At 36.9% G+C, this 26,626-nt stretch overlaps 1 protein-coding gene across 7 annotated transcripts in view; it reads right to left on the bottom strand.

Annotated features, from left to right (window-relative positions):
- Positions 1–26,626, bottom strand: part of dop (microtubule-associated serine/threonine (MAST) protein kinase dop) — a 256,822-nt gene that overhangs the window by 98,649 nt on the left and 131,547 nt on the right. For 5 of the 7 annotated variants that reach the window (XM_089100465.1, XM_089100467.1, XM_089100468.1 and 2 more), the window contains 4 exons: positions 14,725–14,830; positions 11,154–11,220; positions 7,429–7,510; positions 416–582 (listed from right to left, as the gene is read on the bottom strand). In XM_089100465.1, coding sequence (XP_088956591.1) covers positions 416–582; positions 7,429–7,510; positions 11,154–11,220; positions 14,725–14,830 — 422 coding nt within the window. Of the gene's footprint in view, positions 1–415; positions 583–7,428; positions 7,511–11,153; positions 11,221–14,724; positions 14,831–18,961; positions 19,232–26,626 lie in introns of those variants that run through there. The other 2 variants (XM_089100469.1, XM_089100466.1) reach the window with 2 other exon arrangements.

Here is a 26,626-nt window from a genome sequence, read left to right as displayed (position 1 = left end):
CTACCACAGAAGAAGCCCCCTCAAAGCCGCCAACTCACAGCATCTCTTAGTCTGGCACAGATGCCACATTAACAAGGCCTACCAGCCGGATCCCTGCTAACTTTACTGCGACTTTTCCCATTGATGGGGTCGCTACCAGTATAGACTTACCCAAAGCAATCCTAGACATCGGGAAATTGCTTTCAAGCCTTAAAAATTGAGAACTATTGAAAGTTTGAGATATTTGCCAAGAGCAGAAAAGCTTGATCAGTGGGATAGTGATTTATCAATGGAGGAGGGGCAAAGAAATTGATAAGATAACTATAGCAAAACAACGTTAAGAAATCTGTTAAAGAAAAGACGCTACAACGGAAAAGAGGATACCCATCAAATTGTCTATCGCTGTACTAACATATTTTGAAAGGATATCAATTACCTTAGGGATCTCGACCGCGGTCTCAGGAGAGGGGAACGATTACCGTCATCATCAAGTAGACTAGGATCACTCTCATTGGAGCTAAAATGTCTCCGAAGCTCTCTCATTTCTTCCGGGGTGGGGGCATTCGGAAGCTGATGAAGTCGCTCTTGACTAGAATACTGAGACTAGAAGAAAAAAAAAAGAAAGACAATTAGGATTTCATTACATATTTTCTAGCACTCCTCGGGGAAACTACACCGAGCTATTCTTTCTCTATGTCAATAATTTTCTACTACTTTGGTTCAAACCGAGGTGATCTCACCAAAAATAAAATAAAATTATGCTTCAATTGTTTTGTACAGACAAAAAAATTATTGCAAAGACTCGGGGATATCATCATTACTACTGGCGGAGCGAATTTTTACGATTCTTCCCAATTTTTTCTCTATTTCTCTTTTTTTTATTGGGGGATGACAAACTTGGCCTCCCTTCCTCGAAACATGAAACCATGGCCCTCCAATATCAATGCCTCATATGTCATATCTAAGATTCCTTTATTGAAGAGACGAAATATATCTCTTACTAAGGTATTCAGAAAAAACACATAATTCGGAAAGTCATACCTTTGATCTATACAATGAACCATCCTGCAGTTATTTTTCTAATGTTTTATTTATCTTTTACATTCCAAGATATTTTTTTTATATGAATAAATATTAAAGAGGCTGTTTACATGGTAGACAGAATTACCTCAGACAAAAAAATAAAGAAAAAAAGTAAAGAGATCTCCGGTGCCAAAGTATAACAATCATACTCGATGTATGACAATCGAAAGATTCTTATTTATTTAAATTCCTACTCAGAATTCCAAGCTGTTAAAGTTAAAAGCTGATGAAATCAGAACATTCCCGAGCTCTGATGTAGCCCCCCCCCCCTAATATTGAACTTAGTTGCACGAAAGAAGCAACAAGTTCGGAATAGGATTGCAAGAAGTACAAACTACCAAATCTTCCCGGGTGTTATACACTCTTTCCTGCAATACTGGCTGGGAAAATTAGTCCATTGATTCCCGTCATAATCTTATGAAGTGCCTGTTTTTTGCATTATGGCTAACCTAAGAGCATTGGTTATTATTTTCTGTCCCCTGACTACCAAGGTTTGAAAACACGATCTACAGTTGTATTATCATCTTATTCACAAATAGGACCACTAAGGTCAGAAAAGCCCAGCTTTTTGGGACATAATCAATAAAGTTTCTATGGTAAATGCAACGTTAGTATTTCTCTAAGGCAAGTTTTAACAGTATGAAAGACATGCCTAGGTACAAGGGACATTTTCAGAGAACTGTTACAATTTAAAAGGATAAATCCAATAAAGTTAAACATCCTATAGAAGTTTTCAAAGAACCTGGAAAGATTCTGATTGAGGTTACTTATGTTGTTTATTATTGGTTGTCAGGACATTACAAGTGCTAAACTACAACTAAATTACAACCTGAAACCGAAAAATAATGGTTTGATTTCCAGCTTTTCGGGACCATTGTATACTTTTCGTGTACCCTATACGCTCATAAATTCAGTAAGGGTTATATGAATTCAAAAGCAATGAAAATGTGTCAGTTTAACCATCGCAAGTTTTCCCCTATATGGCGCAGCCTATTTTTGGCCCACAAGGCAAAGCATCAATAAATACTTCAGAAGGACTAGGGAGCCAAAACTTCTCATGTAAAGCTACTTAAGATGTTTCAGCTCCTCTTCCTTGTCCATAAAAACTTGAAAGTGCTGTATATTTTCACAAATTTAATTGTTAGTATATTGAAACTTGGTCAAGCTTAAGCCCGTCCATTTTTTTTTTTTCGATATATATTTTTATTAGACAAGAAACGTTTTTCTCGGTTAAGTTTGTACTTAAAAACAAAAAAATAACGCATACACACGGAATAGGCCTGCTTTAAAACGAAAAAGAACAAATAACAACTACTCAGAATATACTTGAGCAAAAGTAACCGCAACTATCCTAAGTCAATAAAAAGAACACAACTACCCTAACTTAATTTAAAAAAAACCGCAACTACCGTAATTTAATTGAAAAAAGCAACTACCCGAACTTAATAATAATAAAAAAAACTACCCTAGCTTAATTTAAAAAAAAAAGCACAACTACCCTAACTTAATAAAAAAACACAACAACCCTAACTCTTTTTTTTTAAACGCAACTTGACTTAACTAAGTCCCGTCCGTCCTCGAAGGTTGTTTCGGGGCCTTTTCTTTAACCAGTTCATTGATGTGCCTCCTGTAGGTGCTTCTGTTGTCGGCCAGGCGTAGTTGGCAGGTTATAGGGTGAAAAGTTTTCTTTCAATCTCTTCGGAGGACGACTTCTGGGGCGAGAACCGTGTACTCGTCCATCGAAGGTTATCTTTGGAAGACGAGTGCTAGCCATGTGATAAATATGTCCGAGCCATTTGAGTTCAGTTGAGTAGTTTGTTGTAGTGATTTTGTTTCAAAGGCAGCTAGGCGACACGGATCGTATGTTTTAAGCGTCGAGGATTCACAGGGATAGATGGCAATCGGAATAATGAGGGAGTAGAAAAGTCTCGTTTTGAGAATTGTTGATAAAGTCTTATTCCTCCAGATGGGCATCAGGGCTTTAAAACTGGAGCTCGCAAGTGTCAGGCGTCTCTTGATGTCTTTGAGTTGGTTGTTATCAGAAGTGAGTAAGTTCCCTAGGTAGGTGAAGTCTTTCCCCCATCCGATGATATCTCCACCAAGCTGAAGGCTAAGATTTATCTGTGAATCGGGCTTGCGTGAGCAGCGCACGGCTTTCATTTTTGAAGGGTTGATGACCATCCCGAAGAGGTTGGTAGACGAGTGAACGCTGTTAGCCTGGGATTGGAGGTCTTGAAGGGACTCGGCTATTAGGTCTATGCCATCGTCATATGCTAGTTATCTATCCCTACTCCTCCGACAAGGGTACTGGACGGGTTGTCTGTAAGTGAAAGGGCTGCATATAGGAAGAGATTGAACAGCTCCGATGACAGTAGGCAACCTTGCAGCATTCCAGTAGAGGTTTTTAAGCTTTCGGTAAGTCCTTCTCCAGTCATGACACGGAATTGAAGAAGGATGTGCCGTAGGCCTTCTCTCCATATAAGATCGAAAGCTTGTTTAAAGTATAAGAAAAGGTGGTAGATGCTTCGGCCAAGTTCGCTGTACTTTTCCATGATCTGCCGGGCAATCAATATCTGATTAATTGTTGATCTATTAGGTCGGAAGCAGTTTTGGTATTCGGGAATGACCCTTGAGGAAATGGCTCGTATACGCCCGAGCATGACTCTTGTGAGGATTTTTGCGGCGGGGCTGGTAAGACTTATTGGGCGGTAGTTTTTCTGACGTAGGGGGACTATCGTCGCCTCGCACCAGGGTGAGGGGAAGTGACCTTTTTCCCAAGCAACTGTGGTAATTTTGTAGTAAAGGTCAAGGAGTGGTTCGCAGTTTGTTTACAGGAGTTCAGGCTGGATTTCATCAGGGCCGGCAGCTTTGTTTGTTTTCAGGTCTCTGATAGCAATTTCTATTTCAGAGCGAAGAGGGGAAGGACTTGGGTCTGTAGAGGTTACGGGGAAGCTGTCGAGACTTGTGGGGTCTAGGTGGATGACTAAATTCAGTTTATTTTTAAAATGGTTTTCCCATCGAGAGCGTATTCCGTCTGTGGATTGTATTTCGTTTCCATGTTCGTCGAGAAGGGAACACGCCTTGATGCCCTTCTTATTAGCCAATTCCCGTAATCTTCTATACATGAAGTGGGAGTCTCCTTTCTTGAGAGCCGATTCCCATTAATCGCATTTTTTTTTATAAAAGTGCGGCGAGCACGCCGGATAAACGCAACTGCCCTGTCTTAATTTAAAAAAAACGGCAACTACCGTAATTAAAAAAAAAAAAAAAAAACTACCCAAACTTAAATTTTAAAAACACAATTACCCTAACTTAATTTTAAGGAAACGCAACAACCATAATATTAATTAAAAGAAACGGCAACTACCCTAACTTAATAAAAAAAAAAAAAAGAAGCTAAATTTTCCACTGTCAGTTTAAAACATTCAGTAAATAGCAATAACACCGTTGTTAGTCTTAAACTGTCAAAATGAAACTTAAAATCGAACATCTGACATTCCTATAAAAACTAATAAATAAGATCTTATACTTCCAAGTAATAAAAGATAATGACAATGAATATTTCCATAAGTTAACACACAGCATGCCAGCAATAAAACACGTGGTTAACATTTTGCAAATGCTGGAGGGAAATTTGTAGTCGTGGCATCTAATTAAACAAAACAAATTTCAAGAGCAATTTTTTCCACAAGTTTTAAGAAAAAGTATACTTTTATTAAATGTTAAAAATTATTTAATCCTAAAACTAACAAGTTGAACGCTTCCTGGAAAATGATCATTTATAGATTCTATATTATACTCTTATTGCTAATAATTATCGACGATTATAGTTATTGAATAACTGTTATGTCCAGTGGACATTTAACCACGAGATAAAGCAGCCAAAATTTTCCTGATTATACTGAATTTAAGGCAATTGAGGCGACTAGTCGAAATGCCATCAGCTATGGTTTCTGAGGTACGGGCCAATAATACAAACTAAATAATAATAATATTATTATATTGAAAACCCATCGTAAACAGTAAATGTACAACAGCAGAGTATACAGAATAATACGAAAATAGGAAACATCTTAAAAAATAACAACAAAAACAACAACATCGTCAAAAATAACATAAAAAAAACAACAACTTCTGAAGAAAAAAAAAGGAAAAGAGAGACAAAAAAATAGGCAGGACATTTAAAAGTCCTTAAAGAAGATAACATGTTTAACATTAGTATGAGAACCGAGAGCCTATATAAATTTGCTCGTCTTGTTGACAGATTTGCATATCATTTAAATATATTATGGGCTACAGTCTTCATATGTATATAATTTCTTAGACTTCACTGTCGAATCTTACTTTATATAATTCGTAAATGTCGGTAAGACCTGAATCCTGTTTTGCCTCATGGTGGGGGATCGAGTTGAAACTTCAAAGAAAAGTTCCTTATTTTTTTTTTGGTGGAGGGGGAAGGGTTTGGTAGTTAGACTCAGAAACAGGGGCGGATCCATGATTTTTCTTAGGGGGGGGGGGCAAAATAGGTTAATCCGAAAAAAAATCGAGGGGGGGGGGCGCAAAATGGGTTGATCCGATAAACTTGCGTTAGGAGCAAGTTTAATTAGCACAAACTTGAGTTAATTAAGTAAATTACACTACTTTAGACTACGCAAGGGGGAGGGGGCCTCTGGATCCGCCACTGCTCAGAAATTTGTGTGGGGAGAGAATAGTAAAGTACTTTTTCCCTGGTCCTCAAGTGAGTACACCGTATGACTGATTTTTTCTTTTTTAATTCTTATCGTCCAAACTTTGACTAGGTTTCATTCCTTTGGCTAGCATGTAGATATCAGGTAAAATTTTAACTAAGAGAGTGAAGTTTAACCCTTTATTTATGTAATGTTACTTAATTTTGTTTTTTCGTATGTCATCCAAGTAGAACAAGAAATAGTAATTTTTTTCATTGTTTCTAAAAAAAAAAAAACTTATTCAGCCCAGAGTTTAAAGAAGTCTGAAAGGGAGTATAATTTTCTTTAAATTAACCAAGGAGGATCCCCCAACTACAAGGAACCTTTGGATCTATAACAGTGTTTATGAGTGCGTGTCTGTTTTAATCCCTATCTCCCTATTCATGGAAAAATCATCTGATACCTCCCACCCCTCGCCTAGAGAGTCATAGCCTCTATGCCTCCATCATGAAGACTAAATGTTAGAAAAGGGACAGACAGGGGTGTCGTTTGGGAAAGGCAAGAGGGGGAAATTGCCCCCCCCCCAATAATGTGGAAGAAAACATTATACATCTTATGCCCTTTAACTATCTGGATATGAGCCCCTCTTGCCCCCCCCCACCCCCAATAAAAACGCTGGAGATTCGCCCCCGGGGACAGATGAGTCGGAAATATTATACAATCGGGAGCACCCTGGCGCGACAAGTTGTCATTTCTATTATTAGAAGTAGCAAACATTTCAAAATATTGTGGTGATGGTATACTGTAACTATTAAAGCATTTACATTTTTATCCCTAACCCCAGATTAAAGGAAGCCGATATGTTGTAGACTAAATTCATTACGATAACACCTTGATAAACTTGAACAATGCCAAACAGTAAATCGTTTAGTCATACATGAAGTTCTCATGATTAAAATTGACAAAAAGTCGCTAGCTTTCAGAAATCACGTACTCCGGACGGCACGTGCCAAGTGCGACGAAAGTGTGCAAAACGTAGCGCAACTGTGCCAAGCGTTTTGGGGCTGTACCACGCGTGGCAGAACTGTGCACCACATGTGGCGCTATGAGATGTAGGCAACACCAGGTGGTGTAAAGTGGGCAACCCCGCGGAAACTGACAGGGGAGTAATTAGCAAAAAAAAAACATGGAAAGAGGGGCAAAGCAATATTTACAGTAAAACTATATGGACAATAGAATGTAATAGAGATATTTTCCCAATAAATTTGCTTTGAAAAAAGTTGGCAAGATTACCTAGGTCAAAAGCGGATGTTGAAAGTTCGTAAATTAGATCCTGGAGAGACATAAAGTGCTTTCGCGTTCCTCTCTTAAAATTTTGATTCTTCTGGATTCCCTAAACAAAGTATCAGTTTATATTCGTCTATACTTAATATTATCGCAAATTTTGAATGACTTAAAAAATAAAATTGTCACACACTCAGTTCATGCTTTTGGCGTGGATTCGATAAATGCTCAAGGACCTGACGGTAAAAAAATTAATATTCAGGGCCTGAATTACCCAATTGTGCCCAAATGTTTCCCCTAAGGTTGCCAGAAAAGTATTCAATGAGGAGGAAAGGGGAGAGGGGTACGAAAGGGAAACCCACATATAAGGAGCTTAAGTTGAATATGCGTTTATTTAATTCAAAACATGACTTACCGAAACGTTTGAACTTCCAGGAGTTGTCCCATAGCCAGATGATGGCAAAGATGCAACTGACCATCTACGGCCTTCTCCCCTACTGACGGAAAAATGACCATTAAAAGAAAAATTGGACGAAATAAATAAGATAGACTAAATTGGAGTAAGTTAGTCACGTTTACTTAAGGCAAGGGTGGATCCAGGATTTTTTTTTTCTGGGGGGGGGGGTTACTAATTTTTAACTCAGTTTTCGACTAATTTTACTGATTTTTACCTAGGTTTAACTAATTTTCGACTTATTTTCGACTCGGTCAAAAATTTCAGGGGGGGGGGTCGAACCGGGTAACCCCCCCCCCTGGATACGGCCTTGACTTAAGGCTTTGAAGCCAGAGAGTGTTCTTAATTACATTTTGTAACAAGCACAGATAAACTGGATTAAAAAAGAAAAATGATTCAGTCTCATCCCTATATCTTAAAATTATTCCTTACTGTTATAGATTTAGAACCTTTCATTTCTTTTATTAAATCCCATGTCCTATCCTCTCAGCAGTACTAACTTTTTCCCTTTCCAAAACTAATAACTGCATTTAATAATAATTTATGTATTCCCTCTATACATACGTGGATGTAAACAGAGGAGTATAGGAAATAAATAAAAAGAAAACTGAAAAATACAAAATTTCACTTCTAAGGAAAAGGACGATAGTAAGTAGCTCATAATACCCAATAACTCATGAATATATAATAAATAGCTTGGGATAGCTCATTAGTGCATAACACTAAAAACACTCACAAAACGTAATGCATAAACACTCATAATACATAACGCATAGATAGCTGTATTATTAGAGCAATGACGGTACAATCCCTTTATATGGGCCTCTCTAAACAAGTCCAACAAGAGATGATACAGTCAAACGACAGAGACGCTTTGAAAAACCCGTTTTTACAAGGTGATTCAAGACACCGCTGAGAGAAATACTTTGTATAGCGTGGTTTTAAGATATTTAAAGTGTTGGTTTTTGGAGTTTAGATGGGGAAAAAGGTACCTAGGTTAGGTTAGGTTACTTATTTAATATATGCAATGCTTTGCCCTAACCCCCCCCCTAATGTGCAAATATATAGCCCAAATTTGTTTCTAAACTATTATATAGTCATCCTAATTTATTCCATTAGCATTAACCAAACTTGACTTTTTAGAAAGGCCCATATAAAGGGATTGTACCGCAATGGCAACAAAACTATTTTTCCATTAAACGAGACAATTAAGGGGAAAATTTATTCGATTTTCTCTAGATCGTCTAAGAAATCGGTCGTATTGTTGATCCATTTTAACAGTAATATCAAATATTCTGAATTTCCGTATAATATAGGCCTACCTATTTTTGAACCATAGTGGAATTACAAGAAAATATTTACAAAACCGGAAAAATTACACGCGGATATGCTTTTTTTCACTTTTACTTAAAAACTTAAAAATGGAACGATGAAAAATACATGAGGTGCAAACATTGAATTATAAACTATAGCAAGTGTTTGTTTATCAAAACGACCTTTCACCCTGACAAGCAGGCCATAAGTTTTCCCAGTACAGACGATAATACCGACTCCTGCGTAGCTTTAATTGTCGGGCCAAAAGGCAAGCCAAGGTATTTAATGGAATCTTTATTAAAAATATTCAGTGATCCCACCCTAATTGAATGATGCTGGAAATCACTATTATTGTTTGCCTCTAGGAATTCTGTTTTAGTAGGTTCAATCTCTAATCCTATCTCCCGTAGATGTGAATATAAAATATTAATTGCATTCTGCATTTATGTAGCATACGACCTACACTTCCAAACAAACTAGTATTACTACTATTAATAACTCACTACAGAACCGAACCGCCTGAGGCCAACACAGCTACGCACGCTCCTCCTCCATCCCAATCTATTCAAAGCCTCCCTCTTTACACCCCCCCCCCCCAAGGAGTTCCAATTTCCCTTTCCCTAAGACATCTTCCCACCCCATTCGGGGGTGACCTTCCTTTCGTTTGGCCCTGGACGGTTGGCCGACAAGGACGATCTTTGGAAATCTGCCATCCTTCATTCGCAGAAAGTGTCCTAGCCATCTCAATTTTTTTCTCATTATAGCCCTAGAAAGTGGGATTGAACAATATTTTTCGTACAGGTTGCTGTTTGAGATACGGTCAGTCAGTCGGGTATCCAAAACGGTCCGTAGGTAATTTCTCTGGAAAACGTATAGGAAATCCTTCTCCATTTTTCGGAGCACCCAAGCTTAAGAGCCATACTTGACCGCTGTCATCACTGTAGCCTGCAATATTATAATCTTGGTTCGCAGACATATCTTCCTAATCTTCGTAACTTTTTTCAACTGTGAAAAAAACACCCTGGGCCTTACCAACAAACACATTTTAAAAACTTACCTTTTTGTATTCTTACACCGTGGATGTTAAATTGATTCTTGAAACAAATACAAATATGATGATATATAGTGGCTTTAAATGTTAAAAAACTTGATTCTTAGTACTTTAAATGTTATTTTTCTACTCAACTATAAATGAAGCCCTGAGCACATTCTGATTTGTTAATAAAAATTCGTCATTTCTTTATTGCTGATACCGCAGCCCTTTTAGCAAATTTTTCTGAAAGTTTCCAAGGCCTCTTAAACAGAGTAAGAGGAGTGTTTACCAGAGAAGAAAATCTGATTAAGAATGATTGCATTACTCTTTTTTTCAGCAGGCAAAAAATAAAGACGATTTATAATGCTTACAGATCAAAAACCCAATGTGTAAACTAACAAATTGTTGTAAATTTAACAAACTGCGACTTATCTGAGTCGGGATCCCACCAATTTGAGTCATATTTTCACCAGGACCGTCTTCACGGGGGGAGGAAGTTACCCAACTTGACTTTCCCCCCTTCAAAAAATTGCTTACTTGTACAAAAGAAACAAAATTACACTCGAACAAATTTTGTTGCGTTTTGTAAAGTTTATTTTTATAACCCCCCCCCCCCCCGCGAACAAAATCCTGGACATGACCCTGGTCTCCACCCAACAGCTTAGAAATGTAGCCAAACCTTTTTTTCCAAATATTTAAAATTAAATATCGGAACAGATTTATGACGGAACGGAATAAAATAATGGAATGTAAGTATGACAAATACCACTGAAACTTCAGCTTCAAAATTAATTATTTGGACCATAGTCTTCCCAAAAAAATCCCTAACTTCAAGACAATGACGCTTTGGCTACTTAGGGCAGGCAAGTACTTAGAGGAGAATTAAGCACTCAAACATATCATGGAATCTCACCATTTGCACGATTTTGCGAACATGCGAACACCCAACTATTTTTAATATTGCAATCTTCCCAAAAAGAACTGCTCTATAGGCTTTTATATAAATTTTTGCATACGTAGGCTACACGACTTATAATAATTTTTAAAGAACCCCCTTTTCTGGTTGAAGGTTTACTTAGGATCAGATATGTTGTTTCATAGTAACCAGTGGTAATTAGAAGTTTTAATTAAAAGTTTTATATTGCAGCGGCCAAACTCCTTTAATTACCCCAATATTAAACGTCCTTTTTCTAATATATAAATTAGCAATAATTGAACTTTATTGCTTTTATTGACTTTGTGGTAGTTTTAGAGGGACCTTATAAATTAAGAAAAACCCTGAGATTTGCTATACCTTAATTCTTAGTCAAAAGAAAAATAATTTAATGAACAGACTTACTTTCGTGGCCCAGAAAGACCAAACGGATGACATGGGGACATATTCCTCGGACTGTCCAACGGACTTCCTGTAAAAAAAAGTGATTAAAAGCGTTAATTTTCTTAATGTGTATAGGCTCTCACGGCTGTTGCGTACAATCTTTATATATTGGAAAAACAAAATTGTTCAAGAGGCTACAAAAATTTGTTTGTTCATACATATTTTATTATAAATATGAGGTTAGTGTTGTTGCTTAGATAACATAGAGGATAAAGCCACACCTAAAACTCTGGAAACTTTAGTAAAAACATGCATGTCGTAGTCACGTCGAGAAGTGGTGACCTTTGAAGTAATAATTACATCCAAAAAACTGCAACGGCTTTCAACTACTGTGTTAATCTCAGAAGACCTAAAATAATACGGTACCTTTAAGGATCACCCTATCTCGTCCATTACAAACTTTTTCAGTTTGTACGACAAAACTATTTAAAATTGGTTGGGAGGTCTTACCATAACTTATAGAGCTTGGATAAGACATCCAAATAAATTACAGAAAACTAAAAGCGGACACCTACTTTTTCATAAACCTTAGGAAAACCACTTAACGTCTTCTGCTTTGTGCTGGAGATAGAGTTATTCAGATTTAATGAAACTTACATCATTAGAAAGTGTGATTTTTTTTTTTACGGAGCAGAATTTTCTTTTTAAAGTTCAGGAATGGCCAGTTTCTGTTAGGAAAACGCTAAGATCGGCTCAAAGAAATTATCATTTGAAAAATTTGGTCGCTGTGGGAGTTCCCTGTTATGTCATCCACTTTGATTGACGAGCTCACCAACAAAAGGGACACAAACTTTCACTGTCTTTTCGGTCAAATTTCATAGTTAAATTACAAATTCTCGATAGCTCTCGATGATGGCTAGTCCCCTGGAAGAATTCATTAATGGAATTCTTTGTCTTTGACTGTCATCCATAACTTTCATACCGGTTTTTTTTTTTTTTTTTTTTTTTTTTTTTTTTTTTTTTTGCTTTTGTAATGTGACGGGGAAAAGCGAAAAGTAATTTTAAGAAGATTGACCCAAGATACGATCATTTTTCTAGTAAAATCAAGCAGAAAGACGATAGTGTATAAACAAGAATTTTAACAGGCAAAGGTCTAGCTAAAATCTTGGGGGAGATCATTTAGTTCTTTTTTCCCACGGTGTACCTAAGGTAGTTACAGACAGAATACAAATCAGCAACCAGAAGCATCCACCACTACCAGGCAGTTTTATTTGCCTATTATAAGGCAAATAAAAATTGTATGGCTTCTATTCACTTTCTTGTGATTTTATTATTATCATTTTTTTATTATATCGTATTCCAAGAGCTGCAAAAGTAACTGATTGTTCGGATTTCTTATTTTATTTACTTAGTTTTTGCTGTACAATTTCTTCTAATCGCTCGATTTCCTCCTTTAGTTCTTACTTCTACCTCATTAACTTCTTTTAACATATATTATTGTAAGCAACCAAGTATTTTTTTTTTTTTCATTTAGCAGGTGGGCACTCCCTTGAATGCACGAAATATCCTCTTTTCGCAAGTATCCGCCTAACTATTTTGCTTGGCTTTTTGTCTGAATAAATACTGGTCCATACAAGATACAACATTTATATAAATAAAAAAATAAAAAAGATAAGTGGGCATTCTGGCAATGAGACGACGTTACTAAAAGAGTTTGCCTAAAAGATTCTCTAGTGGTAGCAATGACGTGAAGAATATTTGGCTCATTTGCGTTGATCAAAACCAGCATAATACCTAACAAAATCTTTTGCCAGCAGGCAAGGCTCTTGCCTGCCTTTATGGCAACATAAAAATAACAAAAACTGTATTATTTTTCCTCCATGAGAGAATTAATAATGTGGTCTGATAGACAATTTCTTTGGTTTTTCAGAGAAGTAACGATCCAAAAGACGGTTTTTTCACGATCACGCTAGACCAAGACACAGTAGCTTTTCAAGAATTTCTTTTTCGCGGTAACAGAGCACTTAACGAGTGTCTTCCGCTAACTCGGCTGATCACCGAATTACGGGCTTATATAACTTCAAATCTTCAATCAAAAACACACATAACTGAAAAAAAAGAAGAATAATCACTCCCTAAGGTCGGCCTTACACTCCTCCCTCCCCCCAACAGAAAATGAAATTTCATCAGGAAAGCTGAATTTCGAGTTTAAAACCCGGTCTCTGGAAAATTCTTTGCAACACCAATCAGCATAGACCGAACCTCAATGCATCTGTGCACACTTTTACGTATAACCTTAATAAAACGTAAAAATTATTTAAATATCTAGCAAGATAATAAAAAAAAAAGAATTTTAGTAATCAGGCTCAGGGACGTACGCCGGGGGGGGCCGCCGGGCCCGCCCCCCCCCCCCCCGCCCCGAAATCTCACGATTTTTTTCATTTTCCCATAATTTTCTGATTTTTCTCACAGAATAATGGGTTTGAAGGATTTGCCCCCCCCTCCCCGAAACAAATTGCCCCCCCCCCAAAAACAAATTCCTGTGTACGTACTTGATCAGGCTATGACCCTGGAACACACTCTTAAACGGAATAAAAAAAAACCCATTAGCAATTATCGCGCCCTGAGGATTAGTTCTGTCCTTCTGCTCAAAACTATTCGGAGTATAACTCGACAAAATGTTCTGGAAGTTCCTTTTCGCAAGCTCCATAGTCCAGTTAATAAAAATGTTACTGATAGTAAATACAGCGAAGGATGATGGAATAATTTCGCCCATAGTATAAGCTCGCTCTCTAAATTTCTGAGATGTCGATTTTGATAAAACTTGAATTTGTACTGCTAACAAAAGAGGGTTGTACCGAGTCCCCTCAGAGACCAATCAAAAAAGCTGAAAAAATTACGAAATTTTTGTCTCTTATGGAATGGGATAATTTCGCTCTCAGGTCACGAAACGTAAATATAAACTCAAGATTCGAAAGAAAATTTACTTGCAAAAAATGAGAGAAAGAGCTAGAAGCTCAGTTTCTGGTTTCAATGACGTTTAGATGTAATCACATGTTGGTAATCTACATACAATCATCATCCGCACAAGGTGGGCTTACTCATGATTTTTGAAATAATATCATTTTCCTTTTCCAACAAGACACCAGAGAGTATACGAACAAAGCCAGTCTGTGTATACTGAACAAACAGAGACAAGGTTGGCGGAACTAACTTAATGCAGATCAAAGGAACATAGTGCATACTCCCTAGCAAGAAACAACTTATAGAGACCACACTTACACAGAGAAAAGAGAAGACTTGGAGGCCCCCCCATACAAGCCATTTATCCCTCCCTCACTCATTAAATGGAATTATTGTAGCTTCAAAATATACTTTTCCCGCATTTCTTATCCCCCCCCCCCCAATGACGTATGTGGAACTATTACTAAATGACAACCAAGAGAAAAAATTACTGCATAACAAAAAAACATAATCTTCCCCCTCCAAGTATCTTCCTCCTGAAACAAAATGAACACCTCATACACCGACAGACAAGACTTCCGATTTTTCTCTAATTTCTTTCATTACATACTTCTACTAAATGTTTTACCTTGCGAAAGTGGTGAATGACATCTCGGGAGTGTAGGAGATGTTGCCAGAATGAAGCTTTTACGATGACATGGCCTTCCACTTCGACGGGGGATCATTAAATCTTTCTAAAAGAGAAAACATTCAAAATTAGCATCTACGTTCCATTTTCTTGTTTCTAAATCCATGTGAAACAGAGTAAAATTGAACAGGTGTATCAACATATCTAACCGTGGAAGTGAAGTTCAATTTTCGTCCAATGAATGGATAAAATTTCCTTTTTCTTTTTTTAAGGAAAAAGGAAAAAGATATGCAGAAAGTATGAAAACATTTAGTATATGTTTATTTAACGCTGTTATTTTTTTATTAAAACAAAAATTATAGAAAAATATATCAAATAAGTTTATAAGCTTTTGATTAGATAATAGGCCTACATTCTGTGATCCCGTATAAAAAAAAAAATACTCTGTAAGAAATACGAATGTTTTCTTACATGAAAAAACAAAATAGCTTATTATTCTATAAAGAAGTCTTTCATGGTTATGCATAAAAAAAATTGATTTTTCGTCCTTGTTGGGAACATAAAAAAAAATATAAAGTTTTTGAATTACACAGTTATAATTTGAAATAAAATTTTAATCTATCGTAAACAACAACCAGTAATTATTGGTATTTTACGACGGATCTAAGCAATAGACTGTTTCGCATAGCCTAACCTATAGTAGAGCCACCTAAGTCCAGAATAGGATGCAAAGGCCCCTCGTCCTTCCTCCATCACAAGCAAAGGTGCTGGTGTAGACCAGTACTGAGCCCTCAGCAACAGGAGGATGAGTTAGCCCCAGAGGCAAAAAGTTTTGTACACTTATGACAGATAGTAAACAGCCCCTTAATGTCCTAGCAGAAAAGGATTCCATAACATTTATTCGCCTTTCCTTAAAGGAGATAAAGGGTATCAATGCCAAATAAGGACCGTTGAACATATTAAAATGTACGGTTTTAGATGGCAAAAAGACCATAAAGTTAGCATATTGTGTAATACGTCTATGGATAGAGACAGGACAGGTACTGATAAAATTAGCTGTAACTCCTTCATATGAAACAGTCTGTCTGCTTTGTCTAGTATAAGTTGACTTAGACAATTTGCAACTTTGGAAAGACATAATCCACAAAATACAGTTATAAAAATAACTCAAAAAAGCAGTGTTTCAAGTACATCTTTTATGCTTGAGAAAAGAGACAAGTTAAATAGAAGTGGGATAACGTCTAAAAGAACATACTAAATTCAAAATGAAAATTTTTAGCCTACAGTTTGGAGTCAGTAGGTTACACCGAAAATGATGATGTGTATGGTATACATAATCCGAAGAAATTCATCCAACAGCTTTTCAGTTTTCATTAATTTATGAGTGATTTAAAACATTAATTTTCATTAAACGTTACAAGAGTATAGAGGTTACAACTAGATGATTTAAAGTTTACATTTCTTTCGAAACATGCGATTTCACGACAGGCTTACAGCTGTAACTTGCACCGAAAGAATAAGATATTGAATCATTCGATTCATTACTTTCAGACACAAGCAATGACCCAACTAGAATTATGATATCATTTTGACTTGTTCTTGGAGAAAGATATAATAAATAAAATGTCGGTACTTAGGTATTTCAGCAACCACACTCAAGAAGTGAAGTTAGGTTAATCATAATAAAATATACCAAAATATGATGAGAATATAATACTTTAGTAACAACATTATGGAAACTAAAACATAATTATATATAATTATGGAAAGCAGGCCTCCAAGAACCCATTACATTAAATACCTAACCTAAGTAACTCAATATATTAAATATTTAATTAAATTATACCTGCATAGTAGTTCATCTGACTCAGGCTAAGCTAATTATCTCCGAGTGGACACAGACAAACCAGTTTCACAATAGATCAAGAACAACATAGTTGTCGCTATAATACTCAAGTAACAAAATTTCCTGATCTCCTATGTTTCTGACGTATTCTACAATCTTAAAAAAAAATACAACGCAAATTTCAATAAAATAATTGGGTATACGGGTAAGGCTGAATCTCAGCAAACGATTACAGCGAAATTGGTATTTTAAGTTGAAATATTAAATTCACAAGACTGCAGAAAAACAACATACTAAAAATGTACAGATGGAAAACACAAGCCTTAGCTGAATTCCATGAAATATGTACATAGTACGATTTGATCTTAGACAGCCAAGTTAAGGTTGTCGAGAGGAGGTAACATTTGGAATTTTATCACAGACCGTCATCAAAAAGGGCCAGACAGGTGAGTGTTATATAGCTGTTTTTACTTTAAAAGTAGTGGAGCCTATCAAGTCAGGTCTCAAGTCCGGATTACAGCCTTGTCAGGAGCCAAAAGACCCAAGCCCCAGAAGTATCTTTCAGAGGTCCGACACTACATACATTATAGATTAGGACTTCGGACGATATATTAGCTAAAACATGTGCGGAAGAAGTGGCTTTATGGCTCCTGTACGGCCTATTACCTTACGATAACCATGCTTTAATAGTAGAGAATCAAACTTCCTTCCTCTGTCATAGAAAAAACCGTACTTTTTCGTTTTTCATCTATTGTTGTGTGTTGTTGGATAAGATTCCTTTTCATTAAACCGATGGGTCAATACAATCGTCAAATCAGCAAAAAGGTCGTAATAGTTTTCCTGCTACAGCAGGGATTACTCTTTTCAACATCGAATGGTGGCTTTTTTTTGGGGGGGGGAGCATAAGATTTCAAGGAATACCCGAAGATATACTTTTTTGTGCAACTTCTTAGGGAGAAGAAAAAGAATTAAATCATTAACTGAATATTAAACTATTTTAATTTGGAAGGGGGGGGGGTGATGCTTCAGATCGCTCTCACTCCGGGTGAGCTTTAATAATAGCGCTAGAGCAACAACTGTCAAATGCCTTAAATATTTTTTTTGAAGCAAGCATAGCTCACATAATGTTTTTAAAAACCAACATATGTTATATCTAAACATTATAAATTAAAGAAGATAATTATCTTCAAAAAGAAAGTTAAACTTTCATAAAAAAAAAAATATTTCCTCTATTCTTTGTAGCCTACCATTAATTAGCAGCCATAAATAGCACAAGTACCAATACGGACAAATTGACAAAACAAAAAAGAAGCTTTTCTGATAAGAGTATTTTGCTGAAAATTAGATAAAGCGGTAATAGGCCTACTTATTTGTCAAGCTAATATCATAAAAAAACTTCAACAAAGACTAGAAGAATAATAGTATAATTGTAACTATTGGAGCTTGCCACTTAGAGTCATAACTCATAAGGTTATGCCACAACCACGCCTGTCGAAAAAAAAAATTAATGATATACTGGTGCATTTTTCCTTGATTTAGCGCCATACTTGTACTATAGAAGCGGAAACTGAAATGGTAAGAAAAAGTTTAAAAAACTTAAATCAACACTAATTTGTTCCCAGCTATTGCCTACTATTACAATGTCCAAGGCCGTATCCAGGGGTGGGGTATCCGGTTTGAACTCCCCCGAAATTTATGTCCAACTCAAAAGAACGCAACAAAAATACATATAAATAATTTTTTAATACGTTTTTAAAAGCTTGTTTTGTAGACTCCCCCCCCCCCCGAAAACATCATGGATACACTCTTGACAATGTTTTAGTATCTTTTGCTAGATTCACCTGAAAGAAAGTATAACTACTGTACTAAGATTCCACCTTTTCCAATTTTCAAAAACTATGCCTTGAATCTTTACTCTAAATTGGCAAGGGGCGTCAAATCTCCACCACATGGTGTACATCTCAGAATCCCACGTGTGCCACACAGTTCCACCACGCTTGGTACACTTCGACACCGCTTGGCACCCACAACCTGGTGTACGTGATTTCTACAAGTGGCATCCCCTCGCTGATTGATCAAAATGTTCTATTCTTGAAAGTTAACGTTGTTCAATCCAAAAAATTACTCCCGGGATTCATAGTTGGCGCAGTAGTTGTGCGTAATTTTAATGTTGTCGAAGTGCAACTATAATCGGACCAGGGCATTAAACTTTCCGCAAAAATATAGTTTTAAAACCAACCATCTTGTATCTGCTATTTTCTACATTAGATTAGTTTATACGCCAATTTCAAATCTAAATTTCAACGAAAGATATCCCCCCAATAAGTAATTATCTTTCTTTTTTCTACTTTTTTTCATCATGCAGTTAAAAATTTAGTCATATCAACAAACCTTCAGTTGCATCAAAGATGAAATACAAGGACTGCCTAATGGCAAAGAAAGCTGTGACCTGGTTTTTGTTTGGTTAAACGACTGGGCTCCATTCTTAACACCATCCAGTACTAATTTGGAAACTGGCGCAGAAGAACGAACTGTGCAATTTCCTTGTGAGTGAAATCTCGCCAGACCATCGGAGCGGAGAAGACACTGACGGCGAGGCGAAGTGGGTTCATTCCCACCAGCCATGACCCCGTATATATAATCAAGTTATGACCATGTTTGCTAAGAGTATGAATATTGAGAAAGCTTAGAACCTCCTTAATTCAAATTTCTACTTATTTCAGTTCTCTTTGCCATCTCCAAAAAGACCCAAATAATTTTTCCTGAGCATAGGAGAGTAGACGGTGCCAAAGGTTTGAGATTTTTTTTTAAAATAAAGAAGTGTCCTATTTATTTAAAATATACCAGACTTCCAGCTTACTAAATATTTTCGGTTTTCTGGAGGCAGTCATGCCCCTTTCACTTTCGAGTATGTGCCATTACCACCACAGCAATTTCCCCACCATTGCGTTTCCATTTCCTGGCAAAATTGGTGGAATAAGGATAAATAAGTTACCCACCGAAAAGCCCCTCGAAGGACATAAAAAGGGACAGGCGCTATTTTATGTGAATCAACTTGGAAACCCAATTAGAACCAATCTTGACTTGGAAAAGCTTCGACTTGACGGACTTTGAACAGTCTCTTGATTTTTAAATTATCAACTTGGTTGAAGTGATGAAAGACTTGAGAGCCATGGCTAATTAGAGTAAAGCCAAAACAGATAGTCCCAGCTGGCATAGCTTTTTCAGATTTGTATAAAATCATTCTTTGTGATTCATCGATACCAATTTAGATACAAAGCTACAATTTTTACAAATTAAGCTGCAGACAGTTTGTGCTAAAGACACCTCAATGACTCAAACACTGTTTTTCCACAGTGATTTGGAAAATTGAAAAAAACGACCCCCCCCAAATATTGAAAACACATTTTATATCCCCCCCTGAATTTCTTGCAATGGAGACCACTGGACTCATTTACTGCTCATTATTACTGAGATTATGCTTAAATATGACTAACGAATGACACTTGACAATACCCGAATGACCATATTTAAGTGGTACTCATTTGAATACTCAGTATTTTGTATCATGGGATGGGGGTCTTTCAACCAAGAACCATTTTAGGTCTCTCAGCCGTAAAATAACCGGAAAATGTTTCTTGCTAAGGAACTTTTTCGTATTTTGAGTCCTGCCACGGCTGTAATACATTTAAAAAATTGGTAAAATTCCGTGAACAGCACTGTCGAGGGGGTATAGGAGGGAGCAGAATCTTTGGAGGCTCGAAGGGGCCCTATACGAGTTTTTTTTTTAATGCGGAAATTTATACAAGTTAAATTTTTTTTTCTGGTTAATTTAAAAATCAAATATTTTCTATTTCAAATTTAATTTTCACTTTTTTTCCTGTCTAAAAAATTTAAAATCAAACGAGATGGAAGCAAAAGCGAAGGGAGACATTTGATAAAAATCAGCCCATAAATATGATAATAGGAGAGAGCCAGGAGAGTGTTGCGTACAATTCTTCGCATCCAATACCCAGATAACTACTATGACTTACCATAATCATTTGCATTGTCGCCAAGTTGCTTTAAAAAGGGTTAGGCATGGGTGAGGAAGGGGGACACAAATAAATGTGTCACTAGGGGGGGGGGTTGTAGGTATTTACACCACTGCCCATAAACCATTCTTAAATCATTCAATCGACATTGATATCGACCTACTGCTTGGCAACTTCAGCTAGCAATCTGCTTTGTTAGCAAAATGTAAGAATCGATATTCTAAAAAGATATCATCAGCTTTCTGAGACTGTTTTCGATTCTTCCATCTCCTTAATATACGTGAAAAATATTGCTATTTTATAGTTCAGAACTATATATTTTGGTTGCCAATACAAGTTTCACTTTGAATGTTCTTTAAGGCAACACATTTAAGACAAGTTTAAAGTTTTGAAACTACAGAACAAGTTTTGACAAATAAAGAGAATCAAGAGCTATATTTAGATTTTTAGTATATATAAAGCCTAAATTTAGTAAAGCCTGCACTTGCCACCTATACCAGGGTACTCTAACCCTTTTATTTTTTAGGGTTCATTATTGACCTATTCTTTTCTAATAAGAGAACTTTTGGTCCGTAAACATAAATTCAAGAGTTCATAAGAACTAAATGCATTAAACATATATATGAACTAATTAGAATCTAGAGAATATTTTTGAATTCAAGCACCAAGTTTTTTAAATTTAGTAGTAATCTTGATTTTCACAAAACATCGTTAAGAAGGCCATATTTAATTTAATTAAGTGCTTTTATGCTATAATGTGTTTTAAAATGTCCAAGAAAACTTAATCAATTTTGCAAAAGAGAAGCTCATCATAGTAATGTCAATTGCAACCACTTTCATGCAAATATATATCCAAAAGTTTAAGCTTTCTCAATCACATAGTCAAAGACATGGATCACATCCAAATAAGGACCACATAGAACAACCTTAGAGAGAGCTGAGAAAGCTACTGTTTCTCCTCAAGTCTGGAGAACTATCATTTCTCCGTTTCCAAGAGTTGCGTTTCACTGGCCATCAATAAGCTAGTGCCTACATTTCCTACTAGGTAACAATCAATGATAAGCTCGGTCACACCTAGTAACATTTAAACACTCTTCATTTCTTCTATAAAAAAAAAAATTAATTTTCGTGGTGGAACAAGTTATCGGATCCTTCTAGTGGGCGATCTACTATACCGTCTATATACATGTAATGTCCGTGCCACATTATAGTCACACTTGTCGATAAAATCGAAATTACACAGGACTACAGCGTCAATTACGTTCGCCGTTCGTAATTTCTCGAGTTGGACATTGTTCAACTTTCAAGCAAAAATTTCTTGACTGACCAATCAGAGTCAATGTTTAAGGCATACTTTTTAAAACTTGAAAAGATGAAACTTATAACAGCGGTTTTTCTATCTGGGAGAGGAATCTGACAAAAGTTAAAAAGACTTAGTATTATTATAGAACAGTTGGACACAAATTACTGTTGGTGCAAACTCGTTAAACTAATTTCTTGCAATTTTTATTCTTTGCTTTTTAAATACAAGTGTGACGCTAAAATCAAGAAAATTGCCTTGTTATTCATGTTATTCGGTTTTCTTTATCGATAAATGTCACTATGATGTGGGACGTGCATAAGTCAAAACATTTATGAAAATAAATACAGGAGGTAGGAATATGAGGTAAGACAAAAATACGGGGTGGAAGTATAACGTTACCAAAAAAGAGCATGTTTGAGCCTCTGAGAGCCAAGGGACGAAAACAGGGATCATCACCTTCATGAAAAAATGACAAGTTCTCGAATGATTTCCGCGCAGTTTCACAATCTTACCTCGGAATTTCCCTAAGGAGAGGAGACCTTCTTGCATGGTTCTAAGAGGCCTCTTTTTTTATCCCACTATGTAACTTTTATTTCTCCATAAAGGATAGATTTCAAACCTCTAAGCCAACGGATCATTGTCGTTGGATGTCGGGAGTAGAGTAGTAGGTTCCATTTTGCCTGCAGGTATAGGAATTCCCATGCTATTTGCTTGCAGCTATAGGACCATGCTATTTGCTTGAGGCCATAGGAATTCCCATGCTATTTGCTTGAAGCCATAGGAAAAACATTTCCAGAGCATGTACTTATGGATTTGCTTGCCTTATGAGTAGAGAGGGGTCAGGAGGTCCGACGATAACACCACCCCTTCGAATCCCGATCCGGACACTTTTTTTAAAACTCCCACGATCACCACGTGGTTTATGGTCCAAATAAGGGCATAGCGCTCCCTAGGGAGAGAATGATTACGTAATCGGGGTCAATGACCTCTTTTTCCAAGGTCGATTTATTTGATGTTTCTATGTGTAATAGCTCCGGGGCGAAGGTTGCACATGCGCATTGAATTCTAACGGGAACAATGTTATTGATCTAGGACTCGAGGGGGAAGTGAATTTCTGAGAACTTGATTGCGTAATCGATCGCGAATGTCATGGTGTCCAGAAATAGTATTTGTTGTTGTTGTAAGTGCACGCTCTCAGCGAATGCTATGATCCAGAAATAGTATTTGTTGTTGTTTTGGTCATGTACATGCTCGAGGCGAATGTCATGGTGTCCAGAAATAGTATTTGTTGTTGTTGCTCTCACCAAATGTTATGAGTTTCCCGGAAACAGTTAGATCACGTGTTTCCTTCTCAGCCAATCAGCGAGTCGGATACATCCTCCTTCTCAGCCAATCAGAGGCCTGCTTACATATGATTTTCCCCGTTACATAACAATTCTCCCTTGAGATTTCGTATATAACGGACATGCAATGTGATTCAATTATCAGAAAGTATTTTGACGCTGTGTAAACAACAATGGATAATATTGATGAATTAGAAGCCGTGGCAACTTCAATTTGCAATGTAAGTACATTTTTTATTTTCAAACGAATTTTCCTTGGACATCCTCCAGTATATTCAGCTAAAACGTAAATATATTCCTTTACCCCAAATCCCCCCCCCAAACCATACAAACATCATTATAATCAATGGAAAACATAAAATATATTCCTTTAGCCTCAAAACCTAACCCCCCCCCCACCATTGTTTTACAATCCCAAATTCTCGCAAAAAGAAATAATTCTCTTTTCGTTAAATTTTTACTTTTATCAATTGTAATATTTTCTATGAGACATCCATCGCTCTGTTGTTATTAGCTTGCTCTGGTTTTGACACAAGACTCTCTAGTGCGAGGCCTATAATTAGCTATCACCATTTCCGGCTTACAAACGCGGTCAACGGAACTATTCTTCCGTCAAATTAAAACACAATGATGCAATAATTAAGCTAAGACCTACAGAACCTGTGTGGAAGAAGAGAAACAAGTTATTTTCGAATTAGGGTCTAACAATATCCCCCTCCCTTCCCCATTGTCTTACAACCCCAAATTCTCGCAAAAAGAAATACCATTTTGATACATTCCGTCCCTATCTATTTCCAGCTAAATCCCCCCCCCCGTCTCCCACTCTAATACAAACTCCACTATGCTATCTTTATAGTCGTTAGAAGACTATAAAATATGCTCTGTTTAACCATCTAAACCCTCCACTCCTTACGATTTTAATTCTTGCAATATAAATAATATTCTTTTTATCGATATTTCCAGCTAAAGTGACCGCTGACTTCTGTCAATTTTTAGTGAAAATGCCGTTCTGTTTTGACACAAGACTCCAGTGCGTGGCTAAAATTAGCTATCATCCCTTTTAAAGCACTTCCTGTAAAAAGGTTTCTCAGATCAAAATGGGATGTTTTTCTCCTGTCAAATTAAAGCGGTTTCATGCAGACAATTGCAATTTATTAAGCGCAGGCATATACAATCTCTTTTTGGACAACCAGTGAAATCTCGTTATTTTCAAATTAAGATCTAACAATATATTTGGGACATTGGTGAAAGGGTGAGAGGGCCATGCCTCAAGTCTATCTTCATCATTGTAAGGTGAAAACAAACTATTTATTCGCGTGAAAAGTAAGAGGGGTGAGTTTAAGAAAAAGATACATTGCTTTATTTTGCGTAAATTGAATAGCATTTTTACTATATCTTTCAGTGGAGGAAGGGGGATATTTTTCCATGTCTTTTCTCAGGGATATTTTCCGTGGGGATTATTTTCCGTGGACTGTTTTTCTCTGGGGGGTGTGATAAATATACAAACTAGGCCGGCCTTTGAACGGTTCAGTGAGCCGTAATTCTCAAATTCAAAAAAAGGATGCAATTAGTACATTTCACGAAATTTTTTACGTTGTGCTTTCTTAACGATCAACTAAACAAAATTATATGGATGATGATGCTAACTTTCTTTCTGTAAAAAAGGGGGGCAAATTATTTTGATACTAATTTGTTCTCTTCTTTTTAAGGCAAATGGTGAAGAATGTATGGCACCGCCGCCCGCTAAGAAAACCAGAGATGACGATACAGTCCGATCAGTGCTAGCCTCAATGCAGCCGGTGCTTATGTTAAAAAGAGACTGGTCGGCTTCTTATAATATGGTGAACCCTGCCGAAGCGCACGATCATGAAATAGCCGGCCCAGTCGCACAAGAACATAGCGACGCCGCCCCGTCCACCTTCCAACACGCACTACCTGGTCCTTCGGGTGCCCAAGTGCAGCCGGGATATGCAAATGTAAGCATTTTTTCCTACCTTTCTATTTATTCCAATTTTTAGTCCTTTTCAATCCCAGCATAAACTTATATCTGTGCGATATTAAACCCTCGCCCAAACCATTTTTTTGAATTCATCTCCCTCGGAGATATCTAAATGTAATTTTTTTACAATCGAACCACTCTTTTCTCTGCTCCCCCCCTCCCTCGGAGATATCTAAATGTAATTTTTGCAATGAAACCGCTCTTTTTCTAATCTTTGCTATCGCTTCGATATTTCATAAGCGAATATTTTTAGGTAATTTCTATTAATAATCACTGCCTTTGAAACTCAAAATTCTATTTTTTCTAACCTTTGATATTTTCACTGTTGCTATTTCTTCGCTGTTATCGCATAAGCGAATATTTTTCATGGGTAATTTCAATTAATGCTCACCATTTGAAACTCAAAATCCCCTATTTTTTACAATTGATTATCACAAAGTTCAAGAGAAGGAACTGAGTGAGATTATTCACATTTATCTAGTTGTTAAATATGGATCCCCTAATTTGCGCAAGGGCATGTTAAAATAACTGTCACTCGTGCAAAGCCTTGATAATATTTTAGTTATAGTTAAACATTTTTGACTTATAATTAATTGTTCTCGAAGTTAAGTGTAGAATATCACAGGGACCAAGAATATACATATAGTAGACTCGCTATTAAAAATAATCTATGCTCATTTAGGGTAATAGATAACATGTACGGGGAGTAGGCGAAACGACTTATGCCGCCTAACAATACGGTTTTTTGGGGCATTAGGTAAACGGCTGGGAGCCGCGGAGCCCGGAAGTCGCCGGTGGGTCCGGGGAGTGTTGTGGGGGCATGGTTAGGGGCGCACCGGGGGGTGCACCACGAGTCCGGGAAGCGTCACAGGGATGCACCACGGGCCCGAAACGCTCCGCGGGACGTGAGGCGGGGGCCCGATACGCTCCACAGGGAGGTATGGGGGTTCCGAACCGTGCCCCGGTTGGTCCGGGAAGCGCTGTGAGAAACGGTCAGGGGGGGCGCTGGGGGAGAGTGCCGAAAAAAAATTAATTTTTAACACTTTGAAAATAAACGATAAAATTGTCGCCTTCTATGTCATATCTTAGATTATCTTCAGTTGAATTAACCAAATGTTATTAAGCAATAATAATCCAAATTTTAAAAACACTAGGGATGATTTGAAAGCTTTGAAAATAAGCTATTTTTTCATTTACAGGCTGTCCTGGTTCCATACTTACCTTCTCCCCCCTGCTCGTCAGTTGGAGAAAGAGAAGAACATGCACATGTCGAGCTCCCCAACAATTCACCATGGGATGATTTACACCCATCATTTGATAATATTGATGAGTTTTTAGGTGATTTTTTAAATGTAGATAATAGCGCAGTTGAGCTGG

The sequence above is a fragment of the Artemia sp. Qi Xiang Cuo genome, chromosome 14 (assembly GCF_049724085.1).
Source record: "Artemia sp. Qi Xiang Cuo chromosome 14, ASM4972408v1, whole genome shotgun sequence".
Taxonomy (NCBI): Eukaryota; Metazoa; Arthropoda; class Branchiopoda; order Anostraca; family Artemiidae; genus Artemia; species Artemia sp. Qi Xiang Cuo.
This window is presented reverse-complemented; position numbering and strand designations above follow the sequence as displayed.